The 22,575-nt window shown below is 44.8% G+C and overlaps 1 protein-coding gene across 1 annotated transcript in view; it reads right to left on the reverse strand.

The window, feature by feature from the left end:
• The window catches only part of ARAP2 (ArfGAP with RhoGAP domain, ankyrin repeat and PH domain 2), a 309,356-nt gene that overhangs the window by 164,824 nt on the left and 121,957 nt on the right, over window positions 1-22,575 (reverse strand). Inside the window, exons 11-13 of the mRNA XM_088482970.1 lie at window positions 12,605-12,690; window positions 3,683-3,865; window positions 2,003-2,177 (exon numbers count right to left, since the gene is read on the reverse strand). Coding sequence (XP_088339096.1) covers window positions 2,003-2,177; window positions 3,683-3,865; window positions 12,605-12,690 — 444 coding nt within the window. The remainder of the gene's footprint in view (window positions 1-2,002; window positions 2,178-3,682; window positions 3,866-12,604; window positions 12,691-22,575) is intronic.

The following is a 22,575-nucleotide window of genomic DNA, read 5'->3' on the forward strand; positions in this document are numbered from 1 at the left end:
AGGACAGGGGGGTAGAACAGGAAGAAAGTGGAGTAATGGGAGAGGAGTGAAGAGTAGGCAGACAGAGGAGCAGGGAGAAGAGGAGGAGGTTGAAGAGATAAGGGGGAAAGGATAAAGGTGGAAGCAGGGGGAAGAACAGTGGATTAGGTAGAGACTGATTGAAGGAGGGAGTTAACAAAAACCTTGTCATGGTGTTTATAAGTAAACAAGAGGAATGAAATTTGGAAATGTGAATGAGATATTAATGCAAGAGATTTGTAGAAATGCAAGTGAAAGAACAGTGATGGTAAATACGTATGCAGATTAACAAGTTTGTTATAGGGAGGATTAAAAGTGGGGATCTAATGTTTGCAGAAGTTGAAAAATAACGCAGATTGTAAGCAGATAGAGTATGTGAGGCTAGGCAGGAGAGCTAAGATAAAGGACAGTGTTTAAAAGTGGAAAGATGTAAACTGACATGGGAACAAGTACAATATAGAAATTGAGATGTATGTGAGAATCAGAAGGCCAGCATTATTAATAGCAATAGAAGTGTTCTTGCAGTGACTGCACAGGGAGTCCAGTTCTAGCCTGAATCTTTAGACCACTGAGGTTTGTTGTTTTATGGAACTTAGAGTTTTCTCCTTCTGTTTATCCTCGGTTTAACGCAGGTCTAACGCTAGTTTTGCACTTAAAAAAGACTGCACTTTGAAAAACTGCACCATCCAGCCAGCTATCCAGCCTAGGTTACTGACACGTATACAGAGATCCAGGTAAGTGCGGACACTAATTAATGAAAACCCCCAATTGGCCATCCAAAGAAAGCTCGCAATAAACATGGCTTAAGTCAACAAAGAACACATACCAAACATTTAAGGCTAGAAATAAATCAAGCCTTCACTTCAGTCAGTAGACTGAGAGAATCCTTAGAACAATGTAACTATTACAAATCATAAGGCATTATACACAATAGCATAAGGATTCAGTAAAGAATAAGCTAGTTACCTGTAAGTATAATTAATAAAGCAGGCGCAGGAGGTGGAATACTCTGCAGTCAAATTCAGTTATGTCACAGTATGGCCCCTTACACATTATGCCACAGTAAGGCTCCTTACACATTATGCCACAGTAAGGCCTCTTTTACATTAAGCCACAGTAAGGCCCCATCTCCCTTCTCTTACCTGCCAGGGCCGTGCGGCGGGTGAGCTCGGGGTGGGGCAGGACAGAACTGCCATATGCTGGGGAACTGTCAGTACTGCCGTCATTGTAATGTGGCGCTGCTTGCGAACCAATTGGAACTCACGGACCGGCAGCCTCTGCTGATTGGCTGCCGGTCCGCAAGCACTGATTGGCTTGTGACTGGCACCACATTAGACTGACGGTGTCTCTGTGCCTCTCAAGGCCAGGATGCAGCTTCAAACCCACAAGAGCGGCCACCTAGCCTCCCGGCAGCCTCTCCCCGGGAACCCCTCAAGTCCGGCACCAGGGTCATATGCCCCCTTAGCCCCGCCCTAGTTGCGGGCCCTGTGTTCAACTACATTGTCCAATAATTGTTGTTTTCTATAACTACATATAATTAGACCAAAATCTATTACATTCTAGGCTGTGGTCTGTTACTTATTTTAACTATGAAACTAGAGAGAATAGAGAGAATCCCATCATTGTCTTTGTACTGTAGCTATCAGACGAAACACCCTAAAATGTTATCTCTTATATTCAGCAGTAAAATTTGGAAATTTCAGCTGGTTGCAAAGAAGCTGAGCCTCAAAGTATTTACATTCTCCATTAAAGATCATTGTCCATTAATATTGAAAAATAAGTTAATTTTGTCAGCCATAATGTAATGAGGCAGCCCCAGCAGCAGGACATATAAAGAAATGTTTATAATAGCCTACAGATGGGATGAGGGAGTACACATAAGGAAGCAGAGTGGTTATACAAATCCCATAGCAATTAGAGTATGCAAAATAATACACAACAGTAACAATGCTGCACGTTTTCATTAGAGGACGTTTTTATTTACCTGAGAATCTATTATTATGTAAGAACTCCATTTGCAAGCACTGGCCAGCCATTTTCGCTAAAAGGTATGGGGTGCTGTAGACTGAGTCTCCGGTTGCGCACATGATATCCGCTCCACTGAACACTAATATCATGGTTTCCAAGACATCAGGTTTAGTCACTGCAGTACATAAAGCCTACAAAGATTTTTTAAAGAACATTACAGTCTGGAACTTAAATTGCTCCACGATAATATAGAGTAACCAGTAATGTGTCATTCTAAAGGACATAAAAAGCAAAAGTAGAAAGAAATGCATTCATAGGGGGGTATTTATCAGAGAAAGGAGAGAGATAAAGTGGAGAGAGATAAAGTACAGTACCAACCAATCAGCTCCTAACTGTCATTTTTCAAACACAGCCTGTAAAATGACAGATGTTAGGAGCTGATTGGTTGGTACTTTATCTCTCTCCACTTTATTTCACTCCAAAGTGTGATACATCTCCCAAACAATCAACTTCTAAATGCCATTTTTCAAAGACAGCCTGTAAAATGAGAGTAAAGCTGCATACACACACAACAATTTTTTTAATGATTATCGTTAAACGATATCGTTTAACGATAATCGTTTGCAAAAATCGTTCACTTTCTGAGTCAAACGATGGACGATTATCGTTCATGCGCGTTCACGTTTGTAGTTTGTCGTTTGTAGTTCAGTCAGACTTGTCAACTCAACGATTTTCATTAAGGGAATATGCAAAAATCGTTTGTAGTTCATAAAAATCGTTCATGACATTTAGTAAATGAACAACTTTAGTAAACGATTTTAGTTAATTTTTTCAAGGGAAAAAATTACTAAAATCGTTCATTAAAAAAATCGTTGTGTGTGTATGCAGCTTTAGAAGCTGATTTGGTCACAGTGGTGTGTTGGGTGTGTCATTGGCGTGTAGCCAGAGTGTCTTGCTATTCATGCGGTGCAATTGCATAGAAGTACTCTGAGCATGCATATTGGCAATTGGTTTACATCCTATATGTAGTCCGCTCACGTCAAGAGTTGAGTTTGCATTATGTACAGGTACAACTCAGAATCAGGCCTTAGTTTATTAGCAAATACGTGAATGAGAGAAAAATAAGTCCTATCATACAACACTTACTATCATACAACACTTACACTGCTGTGTAGCTGTGTTGCACTTTTCTTTGGATGGTAAAATTATCGTAAGCGCTGTCCCTGCATGCGGATGTTAGTACATCCATGTGATATTTGGAAATATCACACTACAACAGCATTTTAAATGTGAATTATAGTAAATAGGGCCACCAGTCTTGTTTTATTACTGTATTGTTCCCAATTGTAAAGCATAACGGTATATACTGGCACTATATATGTAACTGTAAATATAATAATATTAGACAATGACAAACAGATATAGATAGATAGATAGATAGATAGATAGATAGATAGATAGGGCAGAATAGATAGATAGATAGATAGATAGATAGATAGATAGATAGATAGATAGATAGATAGATAGATTTCATAGTTTTCTTCTTTATACAACACAAATTGTATGTAAAGTTTAGCAGTGCTTTCATACATAAACCTCCATTTATTCCTCTTAGAAAAGCAAATTAACAGAGAGCTGTGAAGTGTTGGCATTAAATGACTAGTGATAGATAACAAGTTTACATTTTGATATTTACCTCATTCAGCTGCTGAGGAGTCAGGCTAGGAGAAAGTATCTTTTTAAATCTTCCTTCTTTGTATTTTTGTGTGACAAATAATCTCCTCTGATTAATAGTGGAGGTCACAGGAAGCATGTTTTCAGGCAAAAGATTTGCTTCCCAGAAGCTATTAACTTTTTCATTTCCCAGAACAATGAAAAGCTACCAAAAGAAAACAAGAATAAACCCAAAGATAATGAAATCATCTATTATATATGTTGCTGGTTTCACGGCTTAGTATCCCTGCATTACTGTAGTGATGAAAGGTAGACTGTATCAATGGCCAAATAGGAGATGATTCATAAACACTGCATAAGGATCTGCTAAATTAACTAGCACCATGTTGTCTACCTTAGACCTTGTCTCTCTCACCGCATTAGTGAAGGGGAAGAATGCAGTTAAATTATATTTTTAATATGTATGTGACCCATCCTAATCCTATTCCCCACTGACGTCCTCACCTTCTATATACTGTATATATATATATAATATTGTTATGACTATTATGCAGCAACTCTGACCATGTTATACCTAGTAGTAATTATGTATCTTTGTGGACAAAACTGCTAACAGTAATTTTTTTTCTATTGATATTCTTCTATAAAAGAAAAACTAAACAGAATAACAACCATGCTGTCAGGATATGCAGCTTCCATCCTAAAGCACTGCATTAATTACTGCCTGTCTGTGTGCAGTGTCAGGTGCATGCTAATTTATTCCCCTGTCTGTGCACAGCTGCACACTGGTCTATCATTAAGGGAGACTTGCTCTGTTTGGGCCTTGTTCCTGTTAAATTCCAGCCAGTCCATCACTCCATGCCAGTGATGGAAGTTTTTTCGTACTTCCGGTTCCTTTCTCCTGCGTGTCAGTCGAGTTCCTGAGTCAGTCTAGCTGTGTTTCATGTGTGCCGCTTACTCCATTCAGGCGGCTCCACCTGCATCCCATTCACAACTGCTGCTTGTACCATCTGGGCAGCACGGAGCGCTTCCTATCCCAGAACTGTCTGTCACCATCCGGCGGGCAGTGTCATCCCGGCAGGACTGGTAGCAGCTCTGCGTTCCAGGTGCGCAACTTAGCACACCGTCACCAGTGTCATCCCGGCGGAACTGGTAGCAGCTCTGCGTTCCAGGTACCAACCTCGCACACCGTCGCCAGTGTCATCCCGCCAGCACTGGTAGTAGCCCTACATTCTGTTGCATACCTCACCTAAGTGTCATCAGCCCAAAGGCTGCAACAGTCCAGGGGCCCCAGGTCACAATCAGCCCTCAAGGCTGCTGCAACAGCCCGAAGGTTGCTTCACACCATCAGTCCCTTGGCCACAACTATAAAGGCCACAATCAGCCTCCAAGTCTGCTCCAACAGCCCCAAAGCTGCTTCACATCACCAGTCCTTTGGCCACGACAATAAAGGCCACAACCAGCCCCCAAGGCTGCTCCTACAGCCCACAGGCTGCATCACACCTCTTGCCCTCGGCACAACTAGTACAATACATTCCAGCCCTCAAGGCTGTCATCAGTTGGCTCTACATTTATACCATTGATTCCCTCCAGGAATCATAACATTATCACCGGCCATAAAAATTTGTAGAGCCACGGATTGTGAACATGGAGCCAGGTCAGAACCTAGCTCAAATTCTGGCTGCCCAAATACAGGGCCTAACACAAAAGGTCCAAGAACTCTCTCTCCAGGTAGAAGAGATATGGGCAGCTCCCCCTTCAGTTTCTGTTTCTGCCTCAGCTCGGCCCCACAAACCTAAACTCAATCTGCCGGATCATTTTTTGAGCAACAGTAAGGACTTTCTTAACTTCCAAGAAAGCTGCAAACTATACTTCAGGCTTCGGCCCGCTTCTTCTGGATCAGAGACTCAATGGGTCAGAATTATTATTTCCTTGCTCCAAGGTGACCCTCAGACCTGGGCCTTTGGTCTGCCTTCGGCTCATTGTGCTCTGCAGATGGTGGATGCTTTCTTCGCCACTCTAGGCCTTCTCTATGATGACCCAGACAAGGCGAATTTAGCAGAATCGAAACTCCGGTCCCTGTCACAAAATCAAAGAGCTGCAGAGGATTACTGTACAGAGTTCCGTAAGTGGGCGAATGACTCCGTTTGGAATGACCCTGCGCTATGAAGTCAATTCCGCCTTGGTCTCTCAGACCAGATTAAAGATATCCAAGTCCAACTTACCATTCCGGAGACATTGGATGACTTCATGCATCTAGTCATTTGTATTGACCGACGCATCCGAGAACATAGAATGGAGAAGGAGCTTCCTACACCTGCTCCTTAGTCCCCAGTTTGGGTAACTCAGCTGGATCCTGGAGAGCCTATGCAGTTGGGTGCCTATCGGCTCTGGGCCGAAGAGAAACAAAGAAGGCACTCCCAGGGCCTCTGCCTATACTGTGGAGGAAAAGGGCATATAGCCTTGAATTTTCCTGTTAAAACGGGAAAAGGCAGGATCTAGGTGTTGTAGGAGAGCTACACCTAGGCCTTGCATCTGTCTCTCCCGCAAATTCAGTCCTAATCCCCACCGTTATTCAAGGAAAAGGCGGCCAAGTTTCCGTTCCAGCATTCTTAGATAGCAGTGTAGCAAGGAATTTTATGGACATCTCCTTCTTCAAATCATTGGGACTAGCATCTGAACCTTTAACACAACCTCTCTCGGTAGTTGGGCTCAATGGAGAAGAACGTTCCAGAGTTGTCGTGGTCTCTCAAACTTCTCCCATCCAGTTGTCCATCGGGGCCCTACATTCTGAGGAGATCATGTTCTTATTACTCCAGTGTCCGCTGGCTCTGTTAGTGTTAGGTCTTCCTTGGCTCAGAAGACACAACCCTGTCATCAACTGGCCGACTGGAGAAATTCTCCAGTGGAGTGATTCCTGTGCCTCTACCTGCCTTACTCTCCCTGTCCACCTAGCTGCTGCTGTCCAATCCGAATCAGCTTCCAGGATTCCGACTCCTTATCAGGACTTGGCAGAAGTATTTTCTAAGAAGAAGGCAGACACCCTCCCACCTCACCGCTCCTACGATTGTGCGATTGATCTCTTTCCCGGTGCTAAGCTTCCCAAAGGCAGACTCTATGCTCTTTCCCTTCCTGAAAGCAAGGCTATGGAAGAATATATCCAGGACGCTTTGGAGAAGGGATTCATTCAGCCTTCCAAATTGCCAGTCGGAGCAGGCTTCTTTTTTGTGCAAAAGAAGGATGGCTCTCCACGACCGTGCATTGACTTTTGAGGTTTGAATAATATCACGGTAAAGAACTCCTATCCATTGCCCTTGATTTCTGTGTTATTCGATCAGCTCTGGGGGGCCTCCATCTTCTCCAAGATAGATCTCAGAGGCGCATATAATCTGGTCCGCATTAGAGAAGGTGAAGAGTGGAAAACGGCCTTTAACACCCATTCCAGCCATTATGAATATCAGGTAATGCCATTCGGCCTTTCAAACACCCCAGCTGTTTTCCAAGACTTGTTGAGGGAGTATCTCAGGGTATTCGCAGTGGTCTAACTCGATGATATCCTTATTTATTCCAGCTCCCTGGAGGAACACCGCAAGCATGTGAGACTGTTGCTGCGTAAACTCCTAGAGAACCAGTTATATGCGAAACCTGAGAAGTGAAACTTTGAAGTTCAAGAAGTGTCGTTCCTGGGGTACATTATCTCCTCTCAAGGATTTTCAATGGATCCGAGCAAAGTCAAGGCCATCTTAGATTGGGTTCAGCCCACCAATATAAAAGCAGTACAACACTTCCTTGGAGATTTATTGATTCCTTCTCGTCCATAGTCATGCCTATTGTGGAGCTTACCAGGAAAGAAGCAGACATAGCTAACTGGCCAGCCACAGCTCTTCAAGCTTTTGAGTCCTTAAAGATTGCCTTTAGCTCTGCTCCAGTTCTTCGGCATCCTAATACTGACCTCCCATTTGGTGTCGAAGTAGACGCCTCAGAGATCGGCATGGGGGCCGTACTGTCTCAGAAGGATCCTGAAGATGACAAACTCCATCCCTGCGCTTATTTTTCTCAGAAATTCACCTCAACAGAGAGGAATTATGATGTAGGGAATCATGAGTCGTTGGCTATCAAGTGGGCATTTGAGGATTGGAGGCACTGGCTGGAAGGAGCGAATCATGTCGTCACGGTGCTCACTGATCATAAAAATCTTTCTTATCTTTCTTATATTGAAACCGCCAAAAGGTTGAACGCCAGACAGGCTCAGTGGGCATTATTTTTTGCTCGTTTTAATTATGTCATCTGGTTTCGGCCTGGCTCCAATAATGTTAAGGCAGATGCGCTGTCTTGCAGTTTTCAACCAGTTCAATCACTTACCAGACTGGAAGAAACCATTATCCCTACCTCTAATATCCATTTCGCTGTGACCAGGGATCTTGCGGATCTTATTTGTACCTGTGAGTCGGAAGCTCCAGCAGAAACGCCACCGGGGTCTAGCTCGTTCCACAAAGATTTGCTGTGCTATTGGACTTCCATTCTTCCAAGCCATCAGGGCACCCAGGAATTGCAAATACTACCGAGTTGCTGTCCCATTCGGTTTGGTGACAATCTATGGGTCAAGATACTCGGTAATTAGTTTGGCTTGTGATGTCTGTGCTTGTAACAAGTCTCCTCACACAGCTCTGTCGGGGCTCCTGCTTCCTCTTCCTACTCCTTCCAGGCCATGGACACATATTGCAGTGGATTTCATCGTGGACCTACCATCTTCCTCCCGCTGCTCTGTCATCTGGACAATTGTTGATTGTTTTAGCAAAATGGTTCACTTTGTTCCACTCACCAAACTGCCTTCTGCTAAAGAATTGTATTCACTATTTGTACTCCACACATTCAGACTTCATGGCTTACCGATGGATATCTTTTCCGGCCGAGGGACTCAGGCCCTGATTCAGAGCCGGACGCTCTGACAGAGTGCTCGCTCTGAATCAAGGCCGGTCTTTTTTTTTTTTTAGAATGGCCTCCTGGCCACTCGCATAGCTGTAGGTGACCACCCACAGCTATAGCGAGCAGCCAGGAACATGGTCGTGATGGTCAAGACCATTGCAACCATCAGGCTTGCGACAAGACCCTTGTGGTAGGGTCAGGTTGCCGCAAGCCCCAGAGAGATTTCGGCTCTAACAGAGCGCGAAATCTCTCCCACTGACATCACTTGTGATGTCAGTGGGGCCGTCCCCAAATGGAGGTGTTCACATGGGAATGCCTCCGTTTGGGCAGCCACTCCCCTGGCCCACCCACCAAAGGGGACGTGCTGTCATTCAACATCGACAGCACGCCCCCATTGGTACGAGACCTGGAGCGACGGATTGCCCGTCACTATATGGGTCTCACGCATTCGCACGACGGAGCCGGCTCCATCATGCGCATGCGCTCTGGTCCACCATCGACCCAGTTGCGAGCGCTCAGTGCTTGCGACTGGGTCTGAATCAGGCCCTCAGTTTGTGGCATGGTTTTGGAAGAAATTATGCTCAGCCCTGGGTATCAACATCAGCCTATCTTCTGGGTACCATCCACAGTCAAATGGGCAGACAGAATGGATGAACCAGTCATTGGAGCAGTATCTCCGATTCTTCATTTCCAAGTACCAAAATGACTGGGTGTCTCTTCTTCCCATTGCAGAATTGCATTTAATAATTCTTGTCACTCCTCTTCATCGGTTTCACCTTTTTTCTGCAACTCTGGGCTGCACCCTAGAGCAAACTCCTTTGAGGCAGTTTCAGCTGGTATGTCATCCTCCACATCGGTGGCGAGGCTATGGTCTGTTTGGAAAAAAGTTTGCCAATGTCTGATGAAAGTGTCCGGTCATGCCAAGATCTGGGCGATAAACATCGATGACCATGCAATTTCAAAGTGGGCAATTTGGTATGGTTGTCCTCCAAGAATATTAATATCCATCAATGATCGCAGAAATTAGGTCCCAGATTCATTGGACCATTTAGGATTATCTCTCGTATCAATCCTGTGGCCTTCCATCTGAAGCTGCCTGCTAACCTGAGGATTAACAATATGTTACACTACTTACTCAAGCTGGTGTCCTCTTCACTCAGGTACAGCTCTAGACGGCCGTCAAGAGTATGTGGTGGAGAAAATTCTGACTCCAGACTCTCACAAGGGTCTCTTCAATTCCTGGTCCATTGGAAGGGGTATGGGCCAGAAGAACACTCCTGGGTGCCTATGCGATCATTGAATGCTCCTGTCTTAGTAAGAACATTTTTTTCAAGATTTTCCGGAAAAACCTGGAGCTGGGGGTTCCTTAACCCCTCATCAAGGGGGAGGTACTGTCAGGATATGCAGCTTCCAGCATAAAGCACTGCATTAATTACTGCCTGTCTGTGTGCAGTGTCAGGTGCATGCTAATTTATTCCACTGGTCTATCATTAAGAGAGACTTGCTCTGTTTGGGCCTTGTTCCTGTTAAATTCCAGCCAGTCCATCACTCCATGCCAGTGGTAGAAGTTTTTTCATACTTCAGGTTCCTGTCTCCTGCATGTCAGTCGAGTTCCTGAGTCAGTCTAGCTGTGTTTTGTGTGTGCTGCTTACTCCATCCAGGCGGCTCCATCCATCCATCCACACATGCTGCTTGTACCATCTGGGCAGCACAGAGCGCTTCCTATCCCAGAAGCGTCTGTCACCATCCGGTGGCCAGTGCCATCCCGGCCGCACTGGTAGCAGCTCTGCGTTCCAGGTGCACAACCATGAACACCGTCACCAGTGTCATCCCGGCAGCACTGGTAGCAACTCTGCATTCCAGGTGCGCAAATTAGCACACCGTCGCCAGTGTCATCCCGGCGGCATTGGTAGCCACTCTGCATTCCAGGTGTGCTATTAAGCACACCATCGCCAGTGTCATCCCAGTGGCACTGGTAGCAGCCCTACGTTCTGTTGCATACCTCACCTGAGTGTCATCAGCCCAAAGGCTGCAACGGTCCTGGGGCCCCAGGTCGCAATCAGCCCTCAAGGCTGCTGCAACAGCCCAAAGGCTGCTTCACATCATCAGTCCCTTGGCCACGACTATAAAGGCCACAATCAGCCCCCAAGGCTGCTCCAACAGACCGAAGGCTGCTTCACACCATCAGTCCCTTGGCCACGACTATAAAGGCCACAATCAGCCTCCAAGCTTGCTATAACAGCCCACAGGCTGTATCACACCTCTTGCCCTCGGCACAACTAGTACAATACATTCCAGCCCTCAAGGCTGTCATCAGTTGACTCTACATTTATACCATCGATTCCCTCCAGGAATCATAACACATGCTTATCAAACCTCCGTTTAGATGTCCACCACATTAATTAGAGCAGTCACCATCCGTCACCAAGCCAAATGTATTTTTCAGTGTTACATAACATACTGTATGTTCAACATACTAGATTTTCAAAGTACAAGACTGTCAGTAATCTATATGTGTTTACTAGCTTAATAATGTAGTAGATATATATGTAGTACAATCTTGGACATGACTTTGGAATTTTGTTTGGTTATTAATTTAACAGTTTATGCTTACTTTTATGATGATTTCAAGTGAATATCTTGGTGCTCAAGGGAGTATTTGATAGTCTACTGCTTGGGTCTTATGCTCTCGCTATACAGTAAGTACATATTACAGTACCTGGAGCAGAGCTGTCTACAGGAACTGGTGATGATCATCAGAATAATTTGCTAAAGGTGCACATCCACTTGCTGCAGTCATTTCACAATCTGTGATGTGCCTACACTGAACGATCAGTTGTTCAGTGTAGGCACATCAATCATCCCCGAACATGGTCAACCTGACAACGTCGTCATGTTGACCAGCATGTTTGGGCGATGATAGATGTAAAAAAATTACCAGCGGTTGTGCACATCGCTGGTAGTTTTCGACATTTACATGACCAATTTGCGAACGATTAACAAGCGATTGAACGATAACGATGTCATTATCGTTCAATCGGCCTGTTTAATCATATAGTGGATACGCACCTTTAGAGTGAACCAGGCATCAAAACAATGACTATTTGGTGAGCCATTCATTTTACGCTGGAGAAGTGGGAATCAGCCACCTAGTTATAGTACCAAAGAAAGTCGTAAAGACTAGATTGCATGTGATTAATTCATACATGTATGCTGAGAGGATCAAGACTGCACTACTGTATAATAATCCCTAGATAAAAATGAATTTTATTGGATGTTAATTCTACATAGGCTGCTTTATGGAGACTTGTACTAAGGAGCTCATTGACTCGCTCGCTAAGATGCATACTCTCGCTGCTGCCGATGGTATGCAGTGTGCGCATGTGTATGCATCGCAGTATGCATGTGCATACCTTAGCGAAAGATCACAATGCATTCGCTAGCTGCGCATGGACAGCCTAGTAGAGTGAGTGACAGGAGAAACCATTTGTAGGTGGTAACAGGGGCTGGCCATTAAAAACGGGGTAGTGGAGGTGCAAACGCAGGCGTGCCTGAGCATCTCAACAGCATTTTAGAGGTGTGCATAATTATAAGACAGCATCATAGTACATGTCACCTGGCTGATTTTTACACTGAAGTGCTTGCAGTGCTTGCGGCAGGGTATGGTCAACCTCAAGTTCTGAGTTCGCATCCGATGTTACCCGATGTACCGATGGTTGCATTCACTTCCTGGACATGATGTGCACAAGTGGGCGTCTTAAGACAAGCTGGTGGGTGTCTGCATACACTATGTGATCGCTCTCTAAGAAATACTGGGCGTGCTAATGCATTGCTGTGCGATAGCACTGCCTATGCAATATGCATACACGTGGTGCCAGCGATCACATCTAGCGAGCAGCTTTGAATCATGCCCTAAGTATGTTTTAAAAAAAAAAAGTCACACAGACTTGGTATCACTGAGTAAGGTTTGCATCCAATTTATTAAAGCAAAACAAAATAAAGTATTAGGATACTGTACCTCAATACGTTTATTGCTCCAGATTTCTGCATCGAGCTTTAAGCTGTGCACCTTGGAAACTTTGCTTCCCAGTGTTTTATGTTGACCTTCCAAAATAATAATGATGACATTGTGTATTATTCATTTAAGATTTTCATATTGATTAAAGTATGTAAAAGTCCCCCATATATCATGTTAAAATAATATGGTTTTACTTTAAAATATCTGATGTACAAGACATGTCTGATTTTCAACTGTCTATTGTGCTATACTAATGTGCCTATCTCTCTGTGGGGCCTATTCATCATCCGTAATGGGCTCGTTACACATGCAGAAACGCTAGTTGTTTTATGTAACAGCCCATTCACTATTAGGGGCCCAACAGGGCCGCCTAAAAGTCAGCAAACTCGGGAACCTGAAAGTTTTTGGTGTTTGCTTCCGAGACTCAACGCCATCTTTGGATTCCTGGTACCCCGCTCCTTCCTATGAGAAGGAGATCCATATTTGCAAAGAGGGAACCAAGCAGATCCCCCTGACGCCTCCGCATAGCGCAACCTTTGACTGTGCGCATGCCTAACCTCAGGTCACACATTCGCAGTTGGACAGCTGCTGTTACCCCTGTAGCTGTGAATGGATCATAGGGACAGCTGCTTTTTGGAGCAACTGTTCCTGCACTGGAGCAATAATGAATTGCTCTACTACGTAAGTATCTGCTGCCACAACTCACGGTAAGTTAGGTATTTAATTATCAGTCTCTGATGATGATGAATAGGCTCCTTTGTGAACTTAATTACATCACAGAAGTCAAATAGCCATTCATAACACTCATTGGACACCATTACTAAGGTTGAATACAGATGCATTTGTATATATATATATACTAATATAATAAGAACTTTGTGTCTGTCTGTCCCAAGTTCGCGCAAAAACGACTGGACTGATTTTCATGCAAACTGCATCGTTTTGTATTAGAAATAACCTGCACTTTGTTTCATCTCAATCCGTCAAGTTAAAGCTGAGCAAAAGAAAAAAAAAATGATTGACACCATCAATCAAGAGATTGTTGTGGAACCATGCACGTGGCCGATAAGGGGGGTGAGAGGTGCTTTGAGCTCACATTCACTTGAATAGGATAGGCTACATAGCAGTCTGAGCACAGGGCACACAGTGACATTGGTGTGAGTGGGGGGTGAATAGTATAGGCTACATAGCAGGCTGTGCACAGGGGACACAGTGACATTGGTGTGAGTGGTGGGTGAATAGGATAGGCTACATAGCAGTCTGTGCACAGGGCACACAGTGACATTGGTGTGAGTGGTGGGTGTAGGCGCTCCTACCACCAGTATGTACAGCTCTGCTGATCACGTGGTCATCTCCCGTGACATTGCCCCTATGTAAAGCAATACAACTAGAAGCAATTTTTCTAGTCTACACCACGAGCAACAGCTAGTTGGTGATGTAGTGATAAATTAAGTGGTAGGATTAACATGAACACCTACGGGATCGATTCAGAGATGGACATGTCTCAGCTGCATTTCCACTTGCTGAATGGGCATAACTGGGTAGTAAATAGGCTTCGATGACTGAGGGCATATTGTGGGCTATGCATTGTGATACACAGGGATCTATCTAATTTCAGACAGATCCCTTACACCAGGTACAGTGCTAGAGTAAGTGCACGCTGATAATGCTGATGGCTATTTGAAGAAGTGGATGGTTTAGCTGCATACACAGATGTGCGATTCTGCATATGGAGAATATCCGCATGTAGTCCAGTTTCTGCAATCCAGGTGTTAATGCTTGTGTGCAATTCCGAATCAGTCCCTATGTCTGAAACCCATTCAGTCTGTCAACTGAGAAAAATTAGATGCAATTGATTGTTTAGAAGCTTTTCCCAAATGTTCCATTCAACCTCTCACTACAATGCAATCAGTATGCATAATGAAGGAGTACGTAATGCTGCTTTCATTGTAGAAACACCAAGTCAACCTTTTTACTGTAACCAGTTCCGTAACTAGGTTATTTGGAGTCCAGGGCAAATTTGAAAAGGGAGCCCCCCCCCACACCAACCCGATATGTGTGCGCGCCGGAGGCGTGGTCACTTAAAAATGGGGCGTCAACATGACACACCCCTTTATTTTCACGCTGAACATTCCTATCCATATGCACCTTAACCCCAGTAGTACCCCTTATACAGTACCCGCAGTATGCAGTTGTGGTCCCTCTTATGCAGGCCCATAGTAGTGCCCCTTATACAGTATCCCCAGTAGTGGTCCCCCTTATACAGCCCCCAATTAGTTCCCCTTACTCAGTGCCCCCAGTAGTGGTCCCCCCAAATGCAGTGCCCTATGTAGTGTTCCCCCTTATGCAGTGCCCCCAGTAGCAGTCCCCACAATGCAGTGCACCCAGTAGTGGTATCCCCTTATGCAGTGCCCTTTATCTAGTGCCCCCAGTAGTAGTCCCCCCCTATGCAGTGCCCTTTATATAGTGCCCCCAGCAGTAGTCCCCCCCCATGCAGGTTTCCCAGTAGTGGTCCCCCTTATGCAGGCACCCAGTAGTGATCCCCCTATCTAGTGCCCCCTGTAGTGGTCCCCGCAGTGCCCATAGCAGTAAGCCCCTTATATAGTGCCCCCAGCAGTAGTCCCCCCCTCCCATGCAGTGCCCCAGTAGTGGTCCCCCTGATGCAGGCTCCCAGTAGTGACCCCCCCTATCCAGTGGTCCCTGTAGTGGTCCTTCCTGTTATTTCCCCCAGTTGTGGTCCCCCCAGTGCAGTGCCCCTAGTAGTAGGCCCCTTTTATAATGCCCCCAGTAGTAGTTCCCCCCCAAGTAGTGGTCCCCAGTTGAGGTTCCCCCTCCCGATTAAGTGCCCCCTGTAATAGCCCCCCCAGTAGAGGTCCTCCCAATAATGGTGCCCCCAGTAATAGCCCCCCCAGTAGAGGTCCTCCTAATAATGGTGCCCCCAGTAATAGCCCCCCCAGTAGAGGTCCTCCTAATAATGGTGACCCCAGTAATAGCCCCCCCAGTAGAGGTCCTCCTAATAATGGTGCCACCAGTAATAGCCCCCCCAGTAGAGGTCCTCCTAATAATGGTGCCCCCTGTAGTAGCCCTCCCCGTTGTGCCCCCACCCCAGTAGAGGTCCCCCCAGTGGTGGCCACCCCCGTTGTTCCCCCAATAGTGCTGACAGGTTTTTATTAATATATATATAAAAACATACTTACCTGAATCCACGCTGCTGCTGCTTCTCCAGTCCGTGACACCGCTCCCGCCGCCGCCGCCCGCCAGTCCTCCCGGGCTGGCGCGCTCAGCATAATGGGACTGACGTCATGACGTCTATCCCATTACCCACTGCAGGAGCCGGACGGAAGTCCAGCTCTTGCAGTGGGTGCTGCAGCAGTCAATGAGAGTCTATCTGACTCTCATTGGCTGCTGTTTAACACACGCATCGCCGCCAGCGCTGGCGGCGATGCGTGTGTTATGCACAGCCTGAGCCCGCCTCCTGGCGCTATTGGGCAAGCGCTCAGGGGGAGGGAATGGGCTCAGGAGTGCAGCACAGGACTGGCGCTGGATGCCTAGCGCCAGTCCTGTGTAAATGTGTAGCGCTGACCGCACTCATTGCGGTCGGCGCTACACTGGTGGCTAACTAGGGTGGGCCGGACCATGGACAGCGGCGCCCCCCCACGCCGCCGGTCCCACGGCGCCAAGGGCACGCACCCTGCCCGACCCCCCCTAGTTACATCACTGACTGTAACTGTTATCTGTAAGGTTTATTTTGGAGCTCATTGGGAGTGCTGGTTTGCTGCATGATCTGTGGTCCGGATTTGGGTCTCATGCTGTTTATGTCATCCGATGGCTGCTTTTTAACAGGTTTTGAATTGTACCAACTCCCTTAACCACTTGCCTGGCATTGTCGCATCTCATGTGATCAGTCAGCAAACGTCCATTGGGTGGCTGCCGGAAGAGAATCTTCCACCAGCCGCCAGTCTCAGAGCAACCTCCTGGCCCCTCTGCACCCTCGGTTTCCTGAACACAGCGATCGGGCAGCCCGGTGGTACTTCCCATTCGGCGATAATGTGAATACAGCAGTGCCAAAACAGGTCTTCTATCAAGTTCGGAACTCGGATCTAAAAATTGTATATCAGATTGCATTCCCTCCCTCGTGATTTCAGGTGCTATGAGGTAGTCAAAATTGATGGGATATGACGGGAAAGGAATGTATTGCCCTGAATATAAAGTACGAAGGGATGTATAGCAATGAATCAGGGGTGTTTCTAGAAAGGAGGGGCCCCGTGTGCAGTCTCCGGCATGGGCCCCCTCCTCTCAGCCCGGCAGCGCACTGAGCTGTGTGTGGCCAGCGCCGGAGTTATAGACTCTGGGTACTAGAGTGTGCCCAGAGTCTATAGTGTATGCACAGACCCACTGGGAAAATGGGCGCGATGGCCATTTTCCCTGTACTGCGCATGCGCAAATGATGGGAAAATGGCCGCCGCAGCCATTTTCCAATCGTTTTACAGCGCCGGACGCCAGCGCCGACGTGGGACTCTGGAGAGGTAAGTAATATTATGGGTGCAGGGTATGTGGTGCGGGGCCCCACTGGACCCAGCACCCATTATAGATATGCCCCTGCAATGAATGTATGAAATGAATGTATAGAACTGATCGTGCCTGCCCCCTCCTCCTCCCGGATCTGAGTGAAATTTTTTGTAGGGCTAGTGGCCATGCCTGCACTATTAGGCCACTCCCCCTACAGTACCGGGGACTGGCATCACTCTCTACGGCCCTGTAAATTATAACTGAGGTGGGATATGGAATCTGAGCAGGAGGACTGAACTTTACTTTTATTTTAGTATAACAATGTTTTGTATCCCTCCTCTGGAATTGTAATTTGAAGTAGAATAGTGACATTATAAGACATGGAATCAGCTACTTGGTTTTATTTCTATATAGAAGTTTGGTGGCTGCGGAAATTCAAACAAATGTATTTCTATTCTTACAGTATTATTCCCTACATTCAACAAGATAAAAAAAATCCTCCTGGTGCAGTTTTTATCACAAGCAGACTGAGGTTATATTTGACTTGTAACTTTTTTCCACTGTATCCAACTAATGTCTGTGATTTATTTCTGTTTAAGCAAAGCATCAAGAAAACTTTATTTATGCCAAAAGCAGTATCCCAAGTGTCATATGTGCACATCTTATCTCCTCATACTCCAGCATAATGGTACTAACTGTAAGCGACAAGGTAACAAACACAAATGATTGTAGTTGCAATAGCTACAAACATCTTGGTTAACAATAAAATGCTGTAAAACCATTACAAAATATAATGCACAAAGCTAAAAAAAATAATATATGAAAAGCTATGCCAGCCATCAGAATAACCAGTAGAGAATACATAACTACAGTAGCGATCACCAAAACCACACATTTGACTGGTTGCATGTTATATTATGACACAATATACATGCATTGAGGTGTCCAGGGGTATTATGCTGCCCATCCACTATGCAATTAAACTTAGCATTGGAGCGATATCATTCGCTTGGTAATCGCCCGCAAATCGGGCAGTAAAAGGTTAAAAACGACCAGCGATGCACACTCCCGCTGGTCGTTTTTAACATCAATCATTGCCCGAACATGACGGTCAACCTGACGACCGCCATCAGGTTGCCATGTTCGGGGATGATTGATCTGCATACACTGAACGTCTGAACGTTCAGTGTATGCAGTTCACCCCACGGGAGACGACGACGTCGTAATCGTGCCGTCGTCCCCGCATCGTGTAATGGACCGGCAGCATTAGAATATTTTCGGTTGGGGGAGCCAAGATATACTTTGGTTCAGTCAGTGTCCCTAAATATGCTTTCTCCATAATTCCATAATGTAATGTTGTTATAAATGAAACATAAGGCAGATTATCAACTGATCTGCTGCCGTGGTGAGTCCTTGTACGCAGTTGCTTGGATTTGTGAAGCTTCTAGTGGGCGGCTTAATACAAATCCAGGCAGCTGCGACATTTGCATGTTTCGGCTGCATTAGCGTACATCTCTGATTCAGGCGCTGTATATTGTGTTTTTAAGTATTTTTGTACTCTCAGTCAAGCCACACCTCCTATCGTATCTCTGCCACATCTGCTTCTGTTACGTGCATGGGGAGAGTGTTCAATTTGCATCCTATGCAGAGTTGATTACATTTTGTGTCTGTAGTCGAATCAGAATAGGTGGCGTAATACACTTTTTTTCCCTGATCGCATGTTACGTTTGTGTCCAACTCTGAATAAGCCCCTAAATCCGCAGCTTACATCACTCCTCAACTTTAACAACCAAAACAGAAAGCAAATTACGTTACTAAACGGGGCATGCATTAACAGGGCCGTAACTAGGGGTGTGCGGCTGGTGCCACCACACAGAGCACAGGACGTTATATAACATAAAATAAATAATGTAATGTTAATGTAAAAGTGCACTGAAAATAAGCAGCCACTATATAAATAACTGTTAGTAAAATAAATAAAACTAATTTCTTCAAAAGCAGTTTGCACATTTTTTTGCAAATATTTAAGTAATATTATTATTAATTATTATTATTATTATTATTATTATTATTATTATTATTATTATTACTATTAATATTGATTGTTACATTCTGTTTTCACTAGGAAAACTTTACAATTAAATTTTGCATATGTTTGTGGGGAATCAATTATCTTATTAGCAGCCATTTTGTCATTGCCTTTCCATGCTTAACCAAGATATGAAGTTCTGAAACACATCAAGCTACTGTACTGTACTTTACTTCATTTTTGTGAAAATGCAAATGTGATATGTCTGTATTCCTACATTGGCTTGAACACCTGAATAAAATCTAAAAATGTGTCTATCCTTGGAACGGAGAAACGTCAACAGGATAATGAGTGCTCCTAACTGCTGCTGCTTCTAACCTCATCTGGGTTGTGCACCATTGCAGTATTCTTACCTAGAGGTATGGGAGTGCTATTTGGGACCATATGTGTATACAGTATATATATATATATATATATATATATGTATATATATATATATGTATATATATATATATATATATATATATATATATACAAATGCAACTTTACATAATTTTGCCCTGTGGACAATCTGCCTGGACAGTATCATCTCTGGAGATAATTAGCTTTAGAACTCTCATGGAGTTCTAGCTAATTATAGGTGGAATTCATCATTCCACCTCTCCATAAGTATCTATTCCGAAAAGCTATCATTTTTGCGATGACAGCTTTTCGGGAAATAGATACTTTTCCCTGCCTACACTACCTTATCGCATCTGGAAACAGTGCTGCGCATGCGCTGTTACATCTGTAAAACCAGCGCATGCGCAGCACTGCCTACAGATGCGTTAAGTTTGTGTACCCCCCGACCCCCTCCCCCCTCCGCTCACCTCCCCCCCCCCCCAGACTTACCTATCCGCGCAGCAGCCTCCGGCTCCGTCCTGCTGGTCTGTCATGTGGTTTCCCAGCAGACCACATGACAGATTAAAAATAAAAAAAAAAACTTTTTTTTTTTTGTCGAAACTTTCTTGTGCTCTGCTGGGGAGCACACATGTCCGACCAGCCTCCGGAGCCTGAGGACGGAGCAGAGCGCCGGAGGGACTCATCGGGGGACCTGCACACGTGGATACAGGTAAGTTTCACTTGCTATTCGCCACCTCACAGTAACTGCGAATAGTAACTGCATCAAATTCCTAAAATTGATAATTTTCGGAATTTGATGAATACCATAATTTCCACATCCCCATACTAATGTATGGGGAGTGTGGAAATTAACGCAGGGGGACTTAGCAAGGAGATATCTGTGATATCTCCTGTGCTAAGTGGCTACATGAATACCAAAATAACGTTATTTAAGGAAAATGCCCTTAAAAACTTTATTTTAGTGTTGATGAATAGGCCCCATAGACATATACATACATATACACAATGGAATATAGAAGGAGACACAAGCCAATATACAGTAGTTTTCTAGAGAGTGCAAGTAAGTTCATCTTCTTATTAATTCCAATGTCATTGAGTTTAGAAGCAGGTGCATGATTATTTAAATTTGATTAGCTACCACTCAACGACAATAAGAACACAACAGTCATGGGCTGATCATAGGCAGGTAACACAATAAACCTCTTTAGAGTATCTGCCAGTACTCAACCGTTTGCATGACACTCATGTACAGTAATAATATTTCTTTTGTAGTATGATAAAAAAATAAAACCAATTTCAGCAAGCAAGGAAATAAAATAAAAAGTGTCCTACATTCACTGGTCACATAAACTCACTGTACTGAAAACATGTAAAAGAAAGTGTTTTGTTGAGAGTATTAAATATTCAGTGACATTTAACGGAGCAACATTTCACATTGTCTCATGAAGGTCTGCTATGTAATTCATTTATCATCCACCAAGCCTATTAGCAGCACAAGCATCTGTTCTCTGCTTACAATTCATGTGCAACTTCAGTTCACACAGCTGTAAAATTGCAGTTTTATGTTAAATTTGGAATCTCTAACTAAACGTAAATGGTGCAGTGAAAACTGTATACAACATGATTTGTGAGTCAGCATCTCAAGAACTCACAACAAGAGACAAATTTCCTAACAAGGTTTATTCTTATCCAATCCTTCAAGTAAAAAACATATAAAGTTTAAGTCAAAATTTGGATAGTCTTTTATTTTTTGTTTGTTGCCAATGCATGAAATTATTGTCCATTTAAACAACACTCAGGAGAACAGTCCATATGCACAAGCCCATTTAAGAGAGTTGGATGTAGTAATACGGGTTGGGTTTGGGTTCCGGTGGTTGGGATGCCTCCGGTCAGATTACCGTCAGCAGAATCCTGACACCCGTAGATAAGTATACTAACACTAAACCTAACCCCTACCCTAACCTTAACCCTCCCTCCCCAGTGCCTATATCTAACCTCCCCCCTAGTGCCTAAACCTAACCTCCCCCTTCCCGCACCCTAACCCTGACCCAGTAGCATATCTATAATGGGTGCAGTGTGTGCGGGGCACACAGGCACATGGGTCCGGGGGGCCCCGCACCGCACAGCCTGCACCCATATTATTTTAAACTCACCTGTCCATGGTCCCACATCGGGTGTCATTGCTGCTCAAAACACCAGAAAATGGCCTCCCCGGCCATTTTTCCGGTGTTCTGCACATACGCAGTAGACTCCGGGCACACTCTAGTGGCCAGAGTCTACTAATGCTCCAGTGGCTGGCCAGCCATGTCAGTCGGCTGCCAGCCACTGGGGAGAGAGGAGGGGACCCTGCACAGGGAGTGCACATGGACCCCCTCCTCTCTTAAGGCGCCCCTGCCCTGACCCTCTACCCGGTGACTAAACCTAACCTCCCCGCACCCTAAACTTAACCCTCCCCCCTTAGTACCTAACCTTAACCCTCCCCCTAGTGCCTAACTCTAACCTTTAACCCTAAACCTAACCCTATTCTAACCCCCGATACTTACCTTCTGGATGCTGGTGGTCGAAATACTGAAGCCGGGTTTCTGACGCTGTCGGGATTCCAGTGCCAGTATATAGTATGCCGGGATGCTGACTATATTACATTTAATACACCTACCAATGATTGTGTACTAGCTGCACAATATGTGGGTGCAAAGTACTAATTTCTATTTGTGCTGATGTATCTTATTTTATGCTACATTCAAAAAGGGTAGTATGATCACAAACAAGGTTTGGGACTTTTAGGACTTGGTCAGTCCATCTGCTAACATGGTAGAAAGAATGAAAATATACATTTAAGCCCATCCTCCTACCAAGGTAAGACCACACTTTTCATTAATTTCCTTAATTAATTAAAATACTGCTCGATTTGCTTTACTTTACGTTTAAAGCAATAGTTCGTAACCTCAACCCTCAAGTTTCCAAAACAGGTCATGTTTTGTGGCTTTCGATCTGTGGAAGCAGGTGGGATAACTACTGACCCATCAAAATA

This window comes from Taudactylus pleione, unplaced genomic scaffold (assembly GCF_031769625.1).
Source record: "Taudactylus pleione unplaced genomic scaffold, aTauple2 ptg000302l, whole genome shotgun sequence".
NCBI classification, from domain to species: Eukaryota; Metazoa; Chordata; class Amphibia; order Anura; family Myobatrachidae; genus Taudactylus; species Taudactylus pleione.